We start from the raw sequence: 12,277 nt of genomic DNA on the forward strand, positions 1-12,277 counted from the left end.
AAGTATTGGCTTGGTTCCATTTGACTGTTGATTTCCTTTGATAGGATCGAAACATAGTTCCCTTAAGACTATTTGTCCATCTTCAGTATTGTCTATATACTGACTGGTAGCTGCTCTCCAACGTTTCAGGCAGGAGTCTTTCCCAGCTCTCTACCAGGAGATCCCAAGGGATTGAACCTGGGGTCCTCTGCATGTAAAACAGACACTCTCCTACTGAACTACACCCACCTACCCCAACATGTATAGTTGACGGCATTTACAAGAAGTTATCTAATGGGCATTTGAATAATCACTTTGTCCGTGGCACTTTTATTACATTTATATTATCTTTAATTTAAAAATCTCAACATATCTCGCAGGATTGTCATGAACGTATGCTGCTCTGGAGAAAGGGTGAGATTAAAATTAATAATTTTTGTGTGTGAAGAAGGTATACTTCTTGGTACCTTATTCCGAATTTTGCAAGGTTTACCTTCAGGGAATTCCTTTCTCCACGTAACCAACTCTTGGTTACGTAACACCCTAGCAATTGTTGGTCGTGCCTTTTGTGTCTACCTCAAAATAACCCCGCAGGAAATAAAGGATTCCGCCCCCGGAATGCAGAGCGCCGTCCTCATGCCCTGGGAGACCACGTGCGGTTCCAGTCACGATCCGCGCCACCAGCAGCACACGCGGGGCGAGTGTGTATCACGTGACGTTGCGTTAGGCGTCGGAGGAGGAGGAGGAGGAGAGTGGCCTTGCGTGGCGCGCGTCGGTAAACAGGCAATATGGCGGCGGCAGTAGCGGGGTCGGCGGTGGCTCTGGGCTTTCTGCAACGCCGAAGGGGTTTAGCTGCGGTGTCGGCTGCCGCCGCCGCCGTTACTCTCTCCTGCTCCTCTCCTTCCTCTCTCGGTCGTCTGAGCGGGTTGGCGCGAGGGCACTGCGCGGCCCTGACCTCGGCTGGGAGAGGTTACAGCTCTGAGGCGAAGGTGGGGGAGGAGGAACTGCGGGTCCGGCACTTGGACGACGAGCACAAAGGTAACGGCGGCGGCGTCGGCGGCAGCAGGAGGAGGTGGGGCTCACTGGTCTCCGGGCGGGCACTTGCCCTGAGTGTCATGAGTCACCGCTGCCGGGAGGGAGAGAAAACGCGAGAGAGGTTCACACACTGACTTCCCTCTTGCTGGGAGACGTACTAGCGCCGGCTCTCGCTCTTCCGTTTGCGGGCTGAGGCAACTCCTCGGTGTGACACACGCGCTCTCTGTCAAATCAGCTGTTAGCTTTCAAAAGGAATGATGGCGCTGGCCATTTCACTCTCCAAACGAGAGGGGTGGGTGAAAGGCCTCATCATGCACTCATCCACGCGTGTCTGTGCAAATGCGCGACGGCGGCGTCTCCCTCTGCCAAGGGAGGCCTACCCGCGTTCCGCTGTAGTTGGATTCTGACGTCTAATTCAAAGGGGTGCCTCCCCAGTGGAATTCCTGTTAGCGCTTATTTTATACTGCTACTATGAATATTTATATACTGCTGCTATGAGTATTTTCAGCAAAGTTCCCAAAGCGGTTTACATAGAGAAATAAAAATAAATAATAAAATGGCTCCCTATCCCAAAAGGACTCATAATCTAAAAATGAAACATAAGATCGACACCAGCAGTGGCCCTTGGAGGGATGCTGTGTTGGGGTTGGATAGGACCAGTTGCTCTCCCCCTGCTAAATAAAGAGAATCACCACTTTTAAAAGGTACCTCTTTACTCAGTTATCAGTCAGGGAATTTTATTTCTTTATTTCATTCAAATCTTTGCCTTTGTCCGCTGTCACATATCTGCAAATGACTCCTATACAGCTGGAGACCCTGTGGGGGAGGAGGATCTAAGTTCAGGATGATGAATAATAGAAATAAAATCATAGAGGATTCTTGTAAGTTGTGCAGTCCAACCCCTTGCTCGACATAGGATCCAGAGGTGTAGCATCCCTAACAGATTTTTGTCCAGCCTCTGCTTGAAGTCTGTTTTTAAAAGGGTATATCTCTTACTTGAGAACTTTGGAACCTCATTGTGGTTTTTCTTTATTTCAAAATATCGTAGTTCTGGAGTGTACCAGTGGTTCTATATTTCAAACATTAAGACTGCTGCAATCCTGCACCCACTTGCTTGAGAGTAACTTACTTTGAACTCAGTTGAACTTGATTCTGGAAAAGTGTGCATTCAACTATGCAGTAAATCTTTACTGTACTGCTTACACTTGAACGTTGGCGACTGCAACCCATTTGGAAATAAATATTTTCCTAACATTTCCCCAGAACTAGTGTGGTGGAGTAGATAGCATTGAACAAGATGGGCCTTGGGCCTGATCTGGCATGGATGTTCTTATGTTCTTAAAAATTGTCCATCCAGAGTTGTGCAACAATACAGTAAAACATTTCCAATGGCTGTATCATTGCACAGTTTTGGTGACTGTGCAAATACAACAATACATGTCAGCCACTAATCTTTAATGCTTGTGCCCAAAAGTGGTCTTTCCTCTAACTCATCTCTGAGTTGGTCTTGTGGTAGCAAGCATGAATTGTCCCCTTTGCTAAGCAGGGTCCACCCTGGTTTGAATTTGAATGGGAGATTACATGTGACTAAACTAAGATGTTCCCCTTAAAGGATAGGACTACTCTGGGAAGAGCAACTGCATGCTTATGTGCAGGAGGTTCCAAGTTCCCTCCCTGGCAACTCCAAGACAGGGCTGACAGAGACTCCTGCCTTCAACCTTGGAGAAGCTGTGTATAGACAATACTGAGCTGGATGGGCCAATGGTCTGACTTAGTAGAAGGCAGCTTCCTATGTCCCCTTTTATGTTTGTCAGGTGCTCCTATTTTTTTAATTGATTATATTTTATACCACCTGATTTGTACATCTCTAGGCAGTGTACAAATTTTAATATTAAAAATCACAGATTAAAATACATAACACAATAAGAACATAAAACAAATTATTTAAATTAATTCTAATTAATTCTAATTAAGAGCTTGTGAGAACAGGAGAGTTTTGAGGGTCTTCCTGAAAACAGAGAAGGAGATGGTATAATTTCAGCAGGTAGCATATTCCAAAGCCCTTAGGCAGCCACAGAGAAAGCCTGGTCCTGAGTCGCCACCAGACAAGCTGCTTGCAACTGTAACTGGACCTCTCCAGAAGACCTTAAAAGGGGGCAGAGTTCATGACAAAGGAGCATTCTCTTAAATAGCCTGGACCCAAGCCATTAACAAGTCATATCTTATTTTTAATAGACAATTTACCTGAAAATGAAATATTCTTATATTTAAAAATAATGTGGACAAATAAAGTTGAGGAAATGTCTTCTACATAGGGCTAGCATTATAGCTAGTGTCTAGCATTATAATATTACCAACTGTACAAAGTATACTAAATGACTTTGAACTATGAAGAATGTGTGGGAGTGTGTATTTCAGTAAATTTCCAACCCAGCGGAAAGAGTCATTATTATTTAAGAGGTATACATGTTTAAATATATTTTAAAAATCATTTCTAGTTATTGCATATTCTAATTTTTTGTTGCAGAAATTGTGTGCACTGATGGTTAGATCATCATGAAAATACTTCTTACATGCCTAGTAACCCTAACCACCTAGATATCCGGTGGTATAGAAATCTGATAGATAATTAGTGTCAACTGTATGTAAAAACTTAACTGGATTTTTTCTTTTGGATACATTTGAAATATGTAACTGGATACATTTGAAATATGACACTAAATCTTTTTTACAGTTTATAGATGATTGATTCACATTATTTTTCCTCCTTTGTATAGGAATTGTGGTGCTTGGAATAAACAGAGCACATGCAAAAAATGCACTTAATAAGAATCTTATCAAAACGGTAAGTGGATGAAACTTTAATTTTCTATGAATGTGAAATACTGAAAGTGGTGATAACTTGCACACACTTTCCTCTATAGATTTCAAAAGTTGTGGAAGCTTTGAAAATGGACAAAAAAGTGCGGACGGTTATATTCCGAAGTGAAGTTCCTGGGATATTTTGTGCTGGTATGCATATTTAATTATACTAATTTAATTGGAAAATCTGTAATGAAATTCAGTAGAAATGACTGAGAATCCAAAACCTACTTCAGCAAATTCAGCCTTCTTGGTCAGCTTCTGTATTTAATTAACATCAGCAATACCCTTAAAAATTACTAAAGAAAGCACAAAAATGTCACGGTGAATGAGGGGCGTAGCAAGGTTGGGGTGGGCCCAGAGATGAGATTTTAAAATGCCCCCCCTCAAAGTCCAGGGCCTCAACACACCCCAGGCTCCCAAGGTTTTAAGTCTGATATTTCGAAATAAGTATGCTGCTTGGAAATACATTTCACTGAATACACACATGCACACTTCACAATATATAGTGATGTACATTGAATACTATATATTTGTGCTACTTTTGATGCCTAGAACACACTAGAAACACTAATTATTAAAATGGGCCCCTCGCTGCAGATTAGCAAAGGAGACTTTCAACCATGCAGTGTTTGCCTATGTATGTTTTCTCAGAATTCTGAACAAATTCAGTAAAGTTTGATTTCAGGAGGTTTTTCACATGGGACTTTTAAAGCCCTTTAACACACATCTCCTCTGGAATGGAGGTGCTGCATTCACATGTTGGCCAGATTTACCCTGAAGTCCCTGGGAGTTATTGGGGAGCAGTTCACATGCAATTCAGGTTTTTCACTGCTCGTTAGAGTATAGCCTGATTTATATCCAGAGTTTTAAAAAAAATCCACTATTTTGCATTGGTTCTTTGGGACAACTTCAATTTTGCAGTAAAGCCTCCCAGTAAACTTGCAGTAAAGCCTGGGGTGTGTGTGTGTGTAGAATTGCAGCTAGAATTTGCCCCTGCTAACTGGGCAAAGAGGCACCTTTTACCATGGTGGTTCTCTTTATTTAGCAGGGGGAGAGCAACTGGCCCTATCCACCTCCAGCACAGTACTTTCAGTGACTGTTGCTGGTGTCTATCTTATGTTTCGTTTTATAATGTGAGCCCTTGGGGACAGGGAGCCATCTTATTTATTTATTATTTCTCTGTGTAAACTGCCCTGAGCTATTTTTGGAAGGGCGGTATAGAAATCGAATTATTATTATTATTATTATTATTATTATTATTATTATTAACAACAACAACAAGCCGACCCTGCACAGAGCATCTGTGCGCTCTTTGGGGCCGGCTACCTCTTCCCCCCTCTTCCCAGTCTCCGGCAGGGTTGAGTGCCGAGTGCGGGCTGCTGCCCCCGGGCTAAGTGCTGCCACTGCGGCCGCCGCCTGTCAGGCCCACCGAGAGCCGCTTGCCAGTCTTTGGGGCTGGCCTCTTTGGGCCAGCCACCTCTCCCCCCACCCCCTGCCCCAGTATCAGGGCCCGCCACCGCTGCCACCTCCTCGCCCCTCAGTCGGTCCTCCTCCTCGCCTCGCCCCTCACACCACCTGTCACCGCCAGGCCGGGCCCGCCAGTGGCCCTGGCCCGTGCTGCTGGCCAATTGTCCTCTCTCCTGGGTGCGCCAGCCAATCAGGCGCCTCCACAGCCCAGCCAATCAGCTGGGCTGGCGGGACGCATTTTCCCCTGGCACACCCAGGAGAATTATATATATAGATAATAAGAATCCCAGGTAAGTGTGTGGAGAATTGCAGCCTCAGGCAGCAAATCTAACCACGTTTAGCTGGAAGTACATTTCATTGAAACCTAAAGGACTTACTAGCAAGTAAAGCATGTCTACTTAAAAATAAACTCCACTACATTCAGCTGTCTGAGATCCTCCCCTGGTAAGTGCATATAGGATTGCACATGCTCAGGGATGTAAACCAACCCAAACTAATTTGTGCTATCTGCAAGGAAGATAGGTGGGGAGAAATAGAGAAAAGAGCAGAAATCGCACTATCCCTCAGGATAAAAAGGGATGGGGGAATGAGGAATCTGCCTCTCTTGGTAAAATTTTAAGATAAATGCAACATGCCGGGGCTCAAGGAGCTCCTGAAGTTATGCCCTAGTCTGTCCTAAAAGTCGTTTTCCTACTCCCCAATGTGGAAGTAGGGCTGTTTGTGGTCTCTCACTGTACTAAGATTAAAAACTCAGAAGCAGGGTCATCCCTAGTGGGGTATGGAGCTGGGGGGCAAATCAGCATGTGCAAGGCCTCCTTAACATTTCATATCATTACAGAATCATACTGCCAATAGTGTGAGTGAGGTTTTTGGTCCTGTCCAACCAGCTTGGCATTTCTAAAGAAAAATAAAATAAAATAAAAGCACAACACATGCTTCACAGTTCTCACCTTACTTCTGGGTTGCAAAACAACTTGAACATAAGTGCATTTATGAATGAATAAATAAATATAAATATAATATTGTTTGTTCCAGAACTTTTTGTAATTTTTTTTGCCATGAAACAAGCCACTTATAGGACTTTTTAGATAGTTTTTTTTTAAGCCAGCAAATTTTCCAATCTGTTTTAAATTAAATATTCAGAGACTTCTCAGTCTCTCCCCCTGCACCCCATATCAAAGCCCTATGGCAAGCAGATCCCTATATATCCGGGGTGGGGGCTAACCACAAAAAGGAATTCATATTCTACCTCCATTACTGGCAAAGGCTGGGCTGGCTTGCCTGGGCAGAGGGTCTGCAGAGAACTGTGGTGGGTAAGGGCAGCCAGCGCTGGCCACTCTGCCTGCCTCCTTCCTTCCTTGCTGCCTAGAGACCTTCAGGCTTCAGCGAGGCCTACACGGAGGCCTCTCCGGAAGCCCCGCCAATCAGCTGAGAGGCACAGAGAGAAGGAGCTTTAGCAGCTTGCAAGCTGCTTAGATTGCTGGCCGAGAGGGCGAACAGGGCAAGTGGCTGAGGGACCTCAGGGCTGGGCAGGTGGGCAGTGGGGAAGTCATGTGACGTGCTCTGGGGGCCCCAAGACAACTGTCTCCCCTTGCCTAATCATAGTTGTGCCCATGTGGTGAATGTTTCATCATATAGCTAAAAGTAAGCTTGACAGTTTCAGAGAGGACTTATCGTTTGGTCTGTGATGGTTCTAGTCCAAGTTAACCTTGTTTGGTAATATTAAGGAGACTATATTTTGAAACTTGCTCCTATTTGGTTTATTAGCTTTTCCCTTTATTTTTGATTTGGCAGCATAAATTGTAATAAAATGCTTCTAGGTGGTTTACAGCTAAACTACAAGAACTAAAACAGTTAAAAGCAACCAAACACATGGCTAAACCAGTGTGTTTTTAAGGCCTTCTTGAAGACTGCAAAAGATATTACATCTCGTATTTCTGCAATGAGAGTGTGTGTACCAAAGCACAGAAGTGGCTGCAGATAAGGCTCAACCCTAAGTCGCCATTGGATAAGTCAGCAGTAGCTAAAGGTAGATATTTCCAGATAACCTTTATAAGCAGTTAGGATAATGAAGGAGGTGTTCTTTTAGGTAACCTGTCCTAAGCTGTTTAGGGCTTTATCTTCAGCATTTTATATTTTGGCTGGAAACATATTAGATGCAAATGTTTTAAAAATAGGATTAATATGTTGCCCCAAAGATCAATTTGGCTGTCGAATTTTGATCTAACAACTTTCTGGACTACATACAAATGCAACCCTACACAAGCACATTTTTGTAGTCAAGCCTAAAGATTATCATCAGATGCAGCACTGTTTTAAGATCATTCTATTCAGCTCATAGAAAGTGGTACTGGCCACTGCTTCAACCCTAATAGAGTGAGATTTGGATCCAGGAGCACTTCTGGACTTCATACCTGATCCTTCTGGGATAGTGTAACCCCATCCATAACACGCATATCTATCCCATCTGAGTTATAGTCTCCCTTATGAGAAGCTCCATCTTGTTCAGATCCAGCTTCAATTTATTTTTCTGCATGTAACTCATTACTGCTTGTAGACAGGCATTTAGGGAGACTATACCATTACCTAATGTTGTCATGGAGAAATGGATTTGGGTGTCGTCGTCATATTGACAACACTCTGCATCAATCTCCCACCAGCGGTTTCATGTAGATGTTAAAAAGCATTGGTTATGGACCATAATATGGATTTATCCATGACCAATAGTATTGGTGGACCTGGTAAATTTTTCACAATACTTGCCAATAATGGTTCTAGGCCAGCAGATGTTCAGAAACCTACACCTGTAATTCTAAGATAGCCAGTTGATAAGACAGAATCTTAAAGGCTTTTGTAGCAGATTTAAGCCCAGCCTTTGTCTCAAAGCAAGCCCACATGGGGGAAAGAAAAATGCTGAATCATTCCCTCCATGTTTGCTCAACAAAGGCTGCTCCTTTTAAAAACTTAAACTGCTTCCTCAGTTGCTGATTTGCTGCCACCACACCCTAATTATTACAGGATTTGTGTGAATGTCCAGGGAGACCCTCCTTACCTTTTCTAAGGGAAAAGTCCAAAACCCTCCCATGTGCAGCCTACATGTGATAAGCGCACTTGTGATGTGTTTGTACCAGAGTAAAAACCCCTTTTTCCTGCGTTAAAAATCCTCTGAGACAGGTAAAATACAAAGAACGAAAAGAGAAAACTTTATTCAAAATACTACAGATTGCTGTAGTCTGAGGCTTCCTCAGCTTTTAGTTACAGGAAAAAGGAACGCTCAGTAACTACAAGAATACTTCAAAAAGCACCCTAAGATATATTGGGGCAGCACACTTTAAAAATCGTGGTTCCCCAGTTGCAAAGAACACAAATGTAAGAAAATGCAAAAAGCACCTTTGAGAGTCTACAGAGACTTTTGCAGTACCCTAGTTGGAAAGAAAGGGCACAGGCTCAATTTCTCTTAGTTGGTTACGTTACAAATAAAAACACAACAAACCATTTGTAAGGATTTGCGTAGCACAAAAAGAAAGCTAACAAACACGAGCTAACAAACTGTTCCCTCGCTAAACCCTTCAGAAGCCCCAAAGCCCTGGCTTCCTTCCCCCTTGAAATGCACTCCAAACTCTAGGAGAGATTTCAAGCTTCCTGCAATCCTGTCTCTTAAGGATCTGCGGATGTCCTTCCATAAGAGAATTTTTCAGGGTAGCTTTTGACCATGAGGCAGCAAAAGCTCACCACTAAGCCTTCCGCCCATCTTCTCTCATCCGCCTCCTAGCTCCTTCTGAGAACAAAGACACACTTCTCTTTGTGCCGCATGGCCCTTAAGGGCCCACCCACCGTGTGCTGAGTGGCTGTTCCCTAGCCTGTCAGTCAGGACAGGGTTCACTTCTGGTTCACTCTATAGGGTAAGGGAGGGCCGATTGCTATAGCTTTGTATACTGATAAACCGCTTAAGCTTTTCAAAGGGAAAATATTTTTAATTATGTTCACTTGAACTATTTTATAAAGACACGGTCATTATGCCAACATGAGATGAAACAAAATGTTCTAAGAGCCTATATGTGAAATCAATTAAGCTTGGTTTAATTTGTCTTCAGACATATTTGCATAAGCAAACTGGAGAATGAAGCAAACTAAGATGCTGTTATCCCAGAAAAATATTCTATAAATTAAATAATGGAAAGGTGCTTTGCAGTATGATTTTTAAATAATGGTGGAAGACAACATATTCATTTTTTTTTCTAACTTCAGATCTTTGTCTCTGTCAAATGTAGCTTGAATTTTAGTTATCTGTATAGTTTTAAGAGCTAACTCCAGGTTTTGGGGTCTTTGGCAAACTGTCCTCAATAGACCCCCTTATGTGTGGGCTGGGCCTGAGAGAGTCATTCTGTCACCACCATGTGAATGCTATGGGTACAGAGATGTTCCTGGGAATCCTTAGTAGTGAGGATCTTGGGCCCTTGTGATGCCAAATCTTGACATTGGCACTGTTTGCTTGGTCCTTTGGATGGTGTTAGGAGCAAAGACAATTTTTAGTTTTTCTAGAACTATTGTAATTTAGATTATATTGGTGTGCTTGCTGTGACTTACATACAGTGCTGTAAAAGTTGTATGATTAAATAAAGCTCAGATGATGCTCTCTCTCTCTAGCCCATAATAGCATACCTGTAAGCACTGCACCCCCTGAATACAGAGTTTGAGGAAAGCAACGCTGGATTCCTGGGAAATATTCTCCCTGTGGAAAAGAACACTGGGGCACCAACGTTCCTTATAACAGGGAGATCCTTCTTTGAGTTGATCTCCTCCAGACGAATGCTGTGCTCTGCTACAGTGAGGGTTAAAGAGTGAGGTTGGTACTTATAGGAACACTACTGTGTTATAGGTCAAGTGTGCCGTCGAGTCAATATCGACTCCTGGTGACCATAGAGCCTTGTGGTTGTCTTTAGTATAATAGAGGAAGGGTTTACCATTGCCTCCTCCTGCTCAATATGAGATGATGCCTTTCAGCATCTTCCTATATCACTGCTGCCCGATATAGGTGTGTCCTATAGTCTGGGAAACATACCAGTGGGGATTCAAACTGGCAACCTCTGGCTTGCTAGTGAACTAATTGGCCAAATAATAGCACAGTGGAAAACGACTTGATGAGCAAGCCAGAGGTTGCCAGTTAGAATCCCCGCTGGTATGTTTCCCAGACTATGGGAAACACCTATATCGGGCAGTAGCGATATAGGAAGATGCTGAAAGGCATCATCTCATACTGTATGGGAGATGGCAATGGTAAACTCCTCCTGTATGGGAGATGGCAATGGTAAACCCCTCCTGTATTCTACCAAAGACAACCACAGGGCTCTGTGGTTGCCAGGAGTCGACACCGACTCAGTGATACACTTTACTTACTTAATGTTACAGGAACATTAGTGTGGATGTGATGCTGTATCTGGTACATTGTTAATGATTAGCTGGATACCTGAACAGTGCTTCTAAAACAAAGTCAGCTGAGGAACTGATGCAGAGTTACTAGTGTTGAAACACTTTGCAACCCTTCATTGCTCACTCTCTGGTATGTTCCTTTGACTGCTCTAACTTTGGCAGTTCTTCTAGTGGATGGGGTAGGATTGCTTTTAGTGTTAAAAAAAATGTATAGAGTATAATCTACACATATATGTTTGGAGATACTTTGTTAACTCTTTCCCCTCTCTCTCCTCTTGATAACTCTTAAAACCAGATATTTTGTCCTGTTAGACCAAAATTATTAAGCTTAAAAGCCACATACAAACTCATCAGCATGATTGAATGCCGCTCCTCATCTTCTCCCTACTTCCCCATTAAATATCATTTGTCAACATGCAGTCCTCTCATTTTGCGATTTCCTTTCTCTTTCTCCCACCACTGCTGTTCTACCAGAAGACTATTCTTTGGGCCCATTTCCATTTCTCACTCTCTCTATTTTATTTTTAAAACTGACTTTTAAAAAAGTTTTAAAATGGTTTTGTACTGTTTTGTGTATGCATGTTGTGATTTGATGTGTTTTATGTGAGTTTACTTGATGTTTTAATGCTGTGTTGTGAGCCACCCAGAGAACAATTTGTTAGGGGTGGCTAACAAAGTGTATTATTTATTTCCATCAGTCTCTGTCCAGTCAGTATGTCACCCTTTTGATACTTTCCAGCTGTGAGCTCCTGCTAATCACATGAACTGTGAACAGCAGATTGCTATTAGTCATTGATGCTGAAACTATTTATCTGTGAAATCTTAAGCCAGTGAATGCAGAGGATAAGCAGACTGAAGATCATGCTACATTTGTACCAAATCTAAGTGTAATGTACAGATTTCCAGGCTAGAAACCTTCTCAGGAATTGCCATTTTGTGCACTGTTAAGGGTTTTCATGCTTCCTGTGCCTTTAAAATGGAATACTTGCAGACTTAGACACTTCCATTTTCAGTGAGGCTGGGATATTAGCATAAAGAACCTTTGACTTGCCCCTTGATAAATTATCCTAGTAGTTTATTTTCCCATGGTGGGGGGGGGGGAGAGGCTTTCATTACTTACAATCATCTTCTTTTTCAATTCTTTAATGGCAGAATATCTCTCTAAATAGTTCTACTAAAGATAATAAAAAAGCATATATAAGAAATTAAAGCTTTCTCTCGTGGGCAAATAAACCGCTAAGGGAAATCAGAGGCTATTAAATTAATCCACCATCACTGTAAGCTTCCTACTTGCACAAGTGATATTTGTATTGAATAGCTTCTGATTTGCCTCTTAAGGAGACTGTATAAATTGCCCTTATGGCCGCTTTTCTCATGCAGGGCATGGGGAGACTATTACTTTGTCATTATTTAAGGTTTTTTAAAATTAAAAACAAATAACAAATAGTGGCCGACAGCCATTGCAGTATACTGAGGATGCAGCAAGATGCTGCATCCCTCC

At 42.6% G+C, this 12,277-nt stretch overlaps 1 protein-coding gene across 4 annotated transcripts in view; it reads left to right on the plus strand.

The window, feature by feature from the left end:
• Positions 1-695: 695 nt before the first annotated feature.
• Positions 696-12,277, plus strand: part of AUH (AU RNA binding methylglutaconyl-CoA hydratase) — an 80,492-nt gene continuing 68,910 nt past the window's right edge. For 2 of the 4 annotated variants that reach the window (XM_053294584.1, XM_053294587.1), the window contains exons 1-3: positions 698-1,017; positions 3,792-3,859; positions 3,939-4,026. In XM_053294584.1, the coding sequence (XP_053150559.1) occupies positions 768-1,017; positions 3,792-3,859; positions 3,939-4,026 (406 nt within the window). In that variant the 5' untranslated portion in view covers positions 698-767. Of the gene's footprint in view, positions 1,018-3,791; positions 3,860-3,938; positions 4,027-12,277 lie in introns of all 4 variants that reach the window. The other 2 variants (XM_053294588.1, XM_053294586.1) reach the window with 2 other exon arrangements.

This window comes from Hemicordylus capensis, chromosome 2, assembly GCF_027244095.1.
Source record: "Hemicordylus capensis ecotype Gifberg chromosome 2, rHemCap1.1.pri, whole genome shotgun sequence".
Taxonomy (NCBI): Eukaryota; Metazoa; Chordata; class Lepidosauria; order Squamata; family Cordylidae; genus Hemicordylus; species Hemicordylus capensis.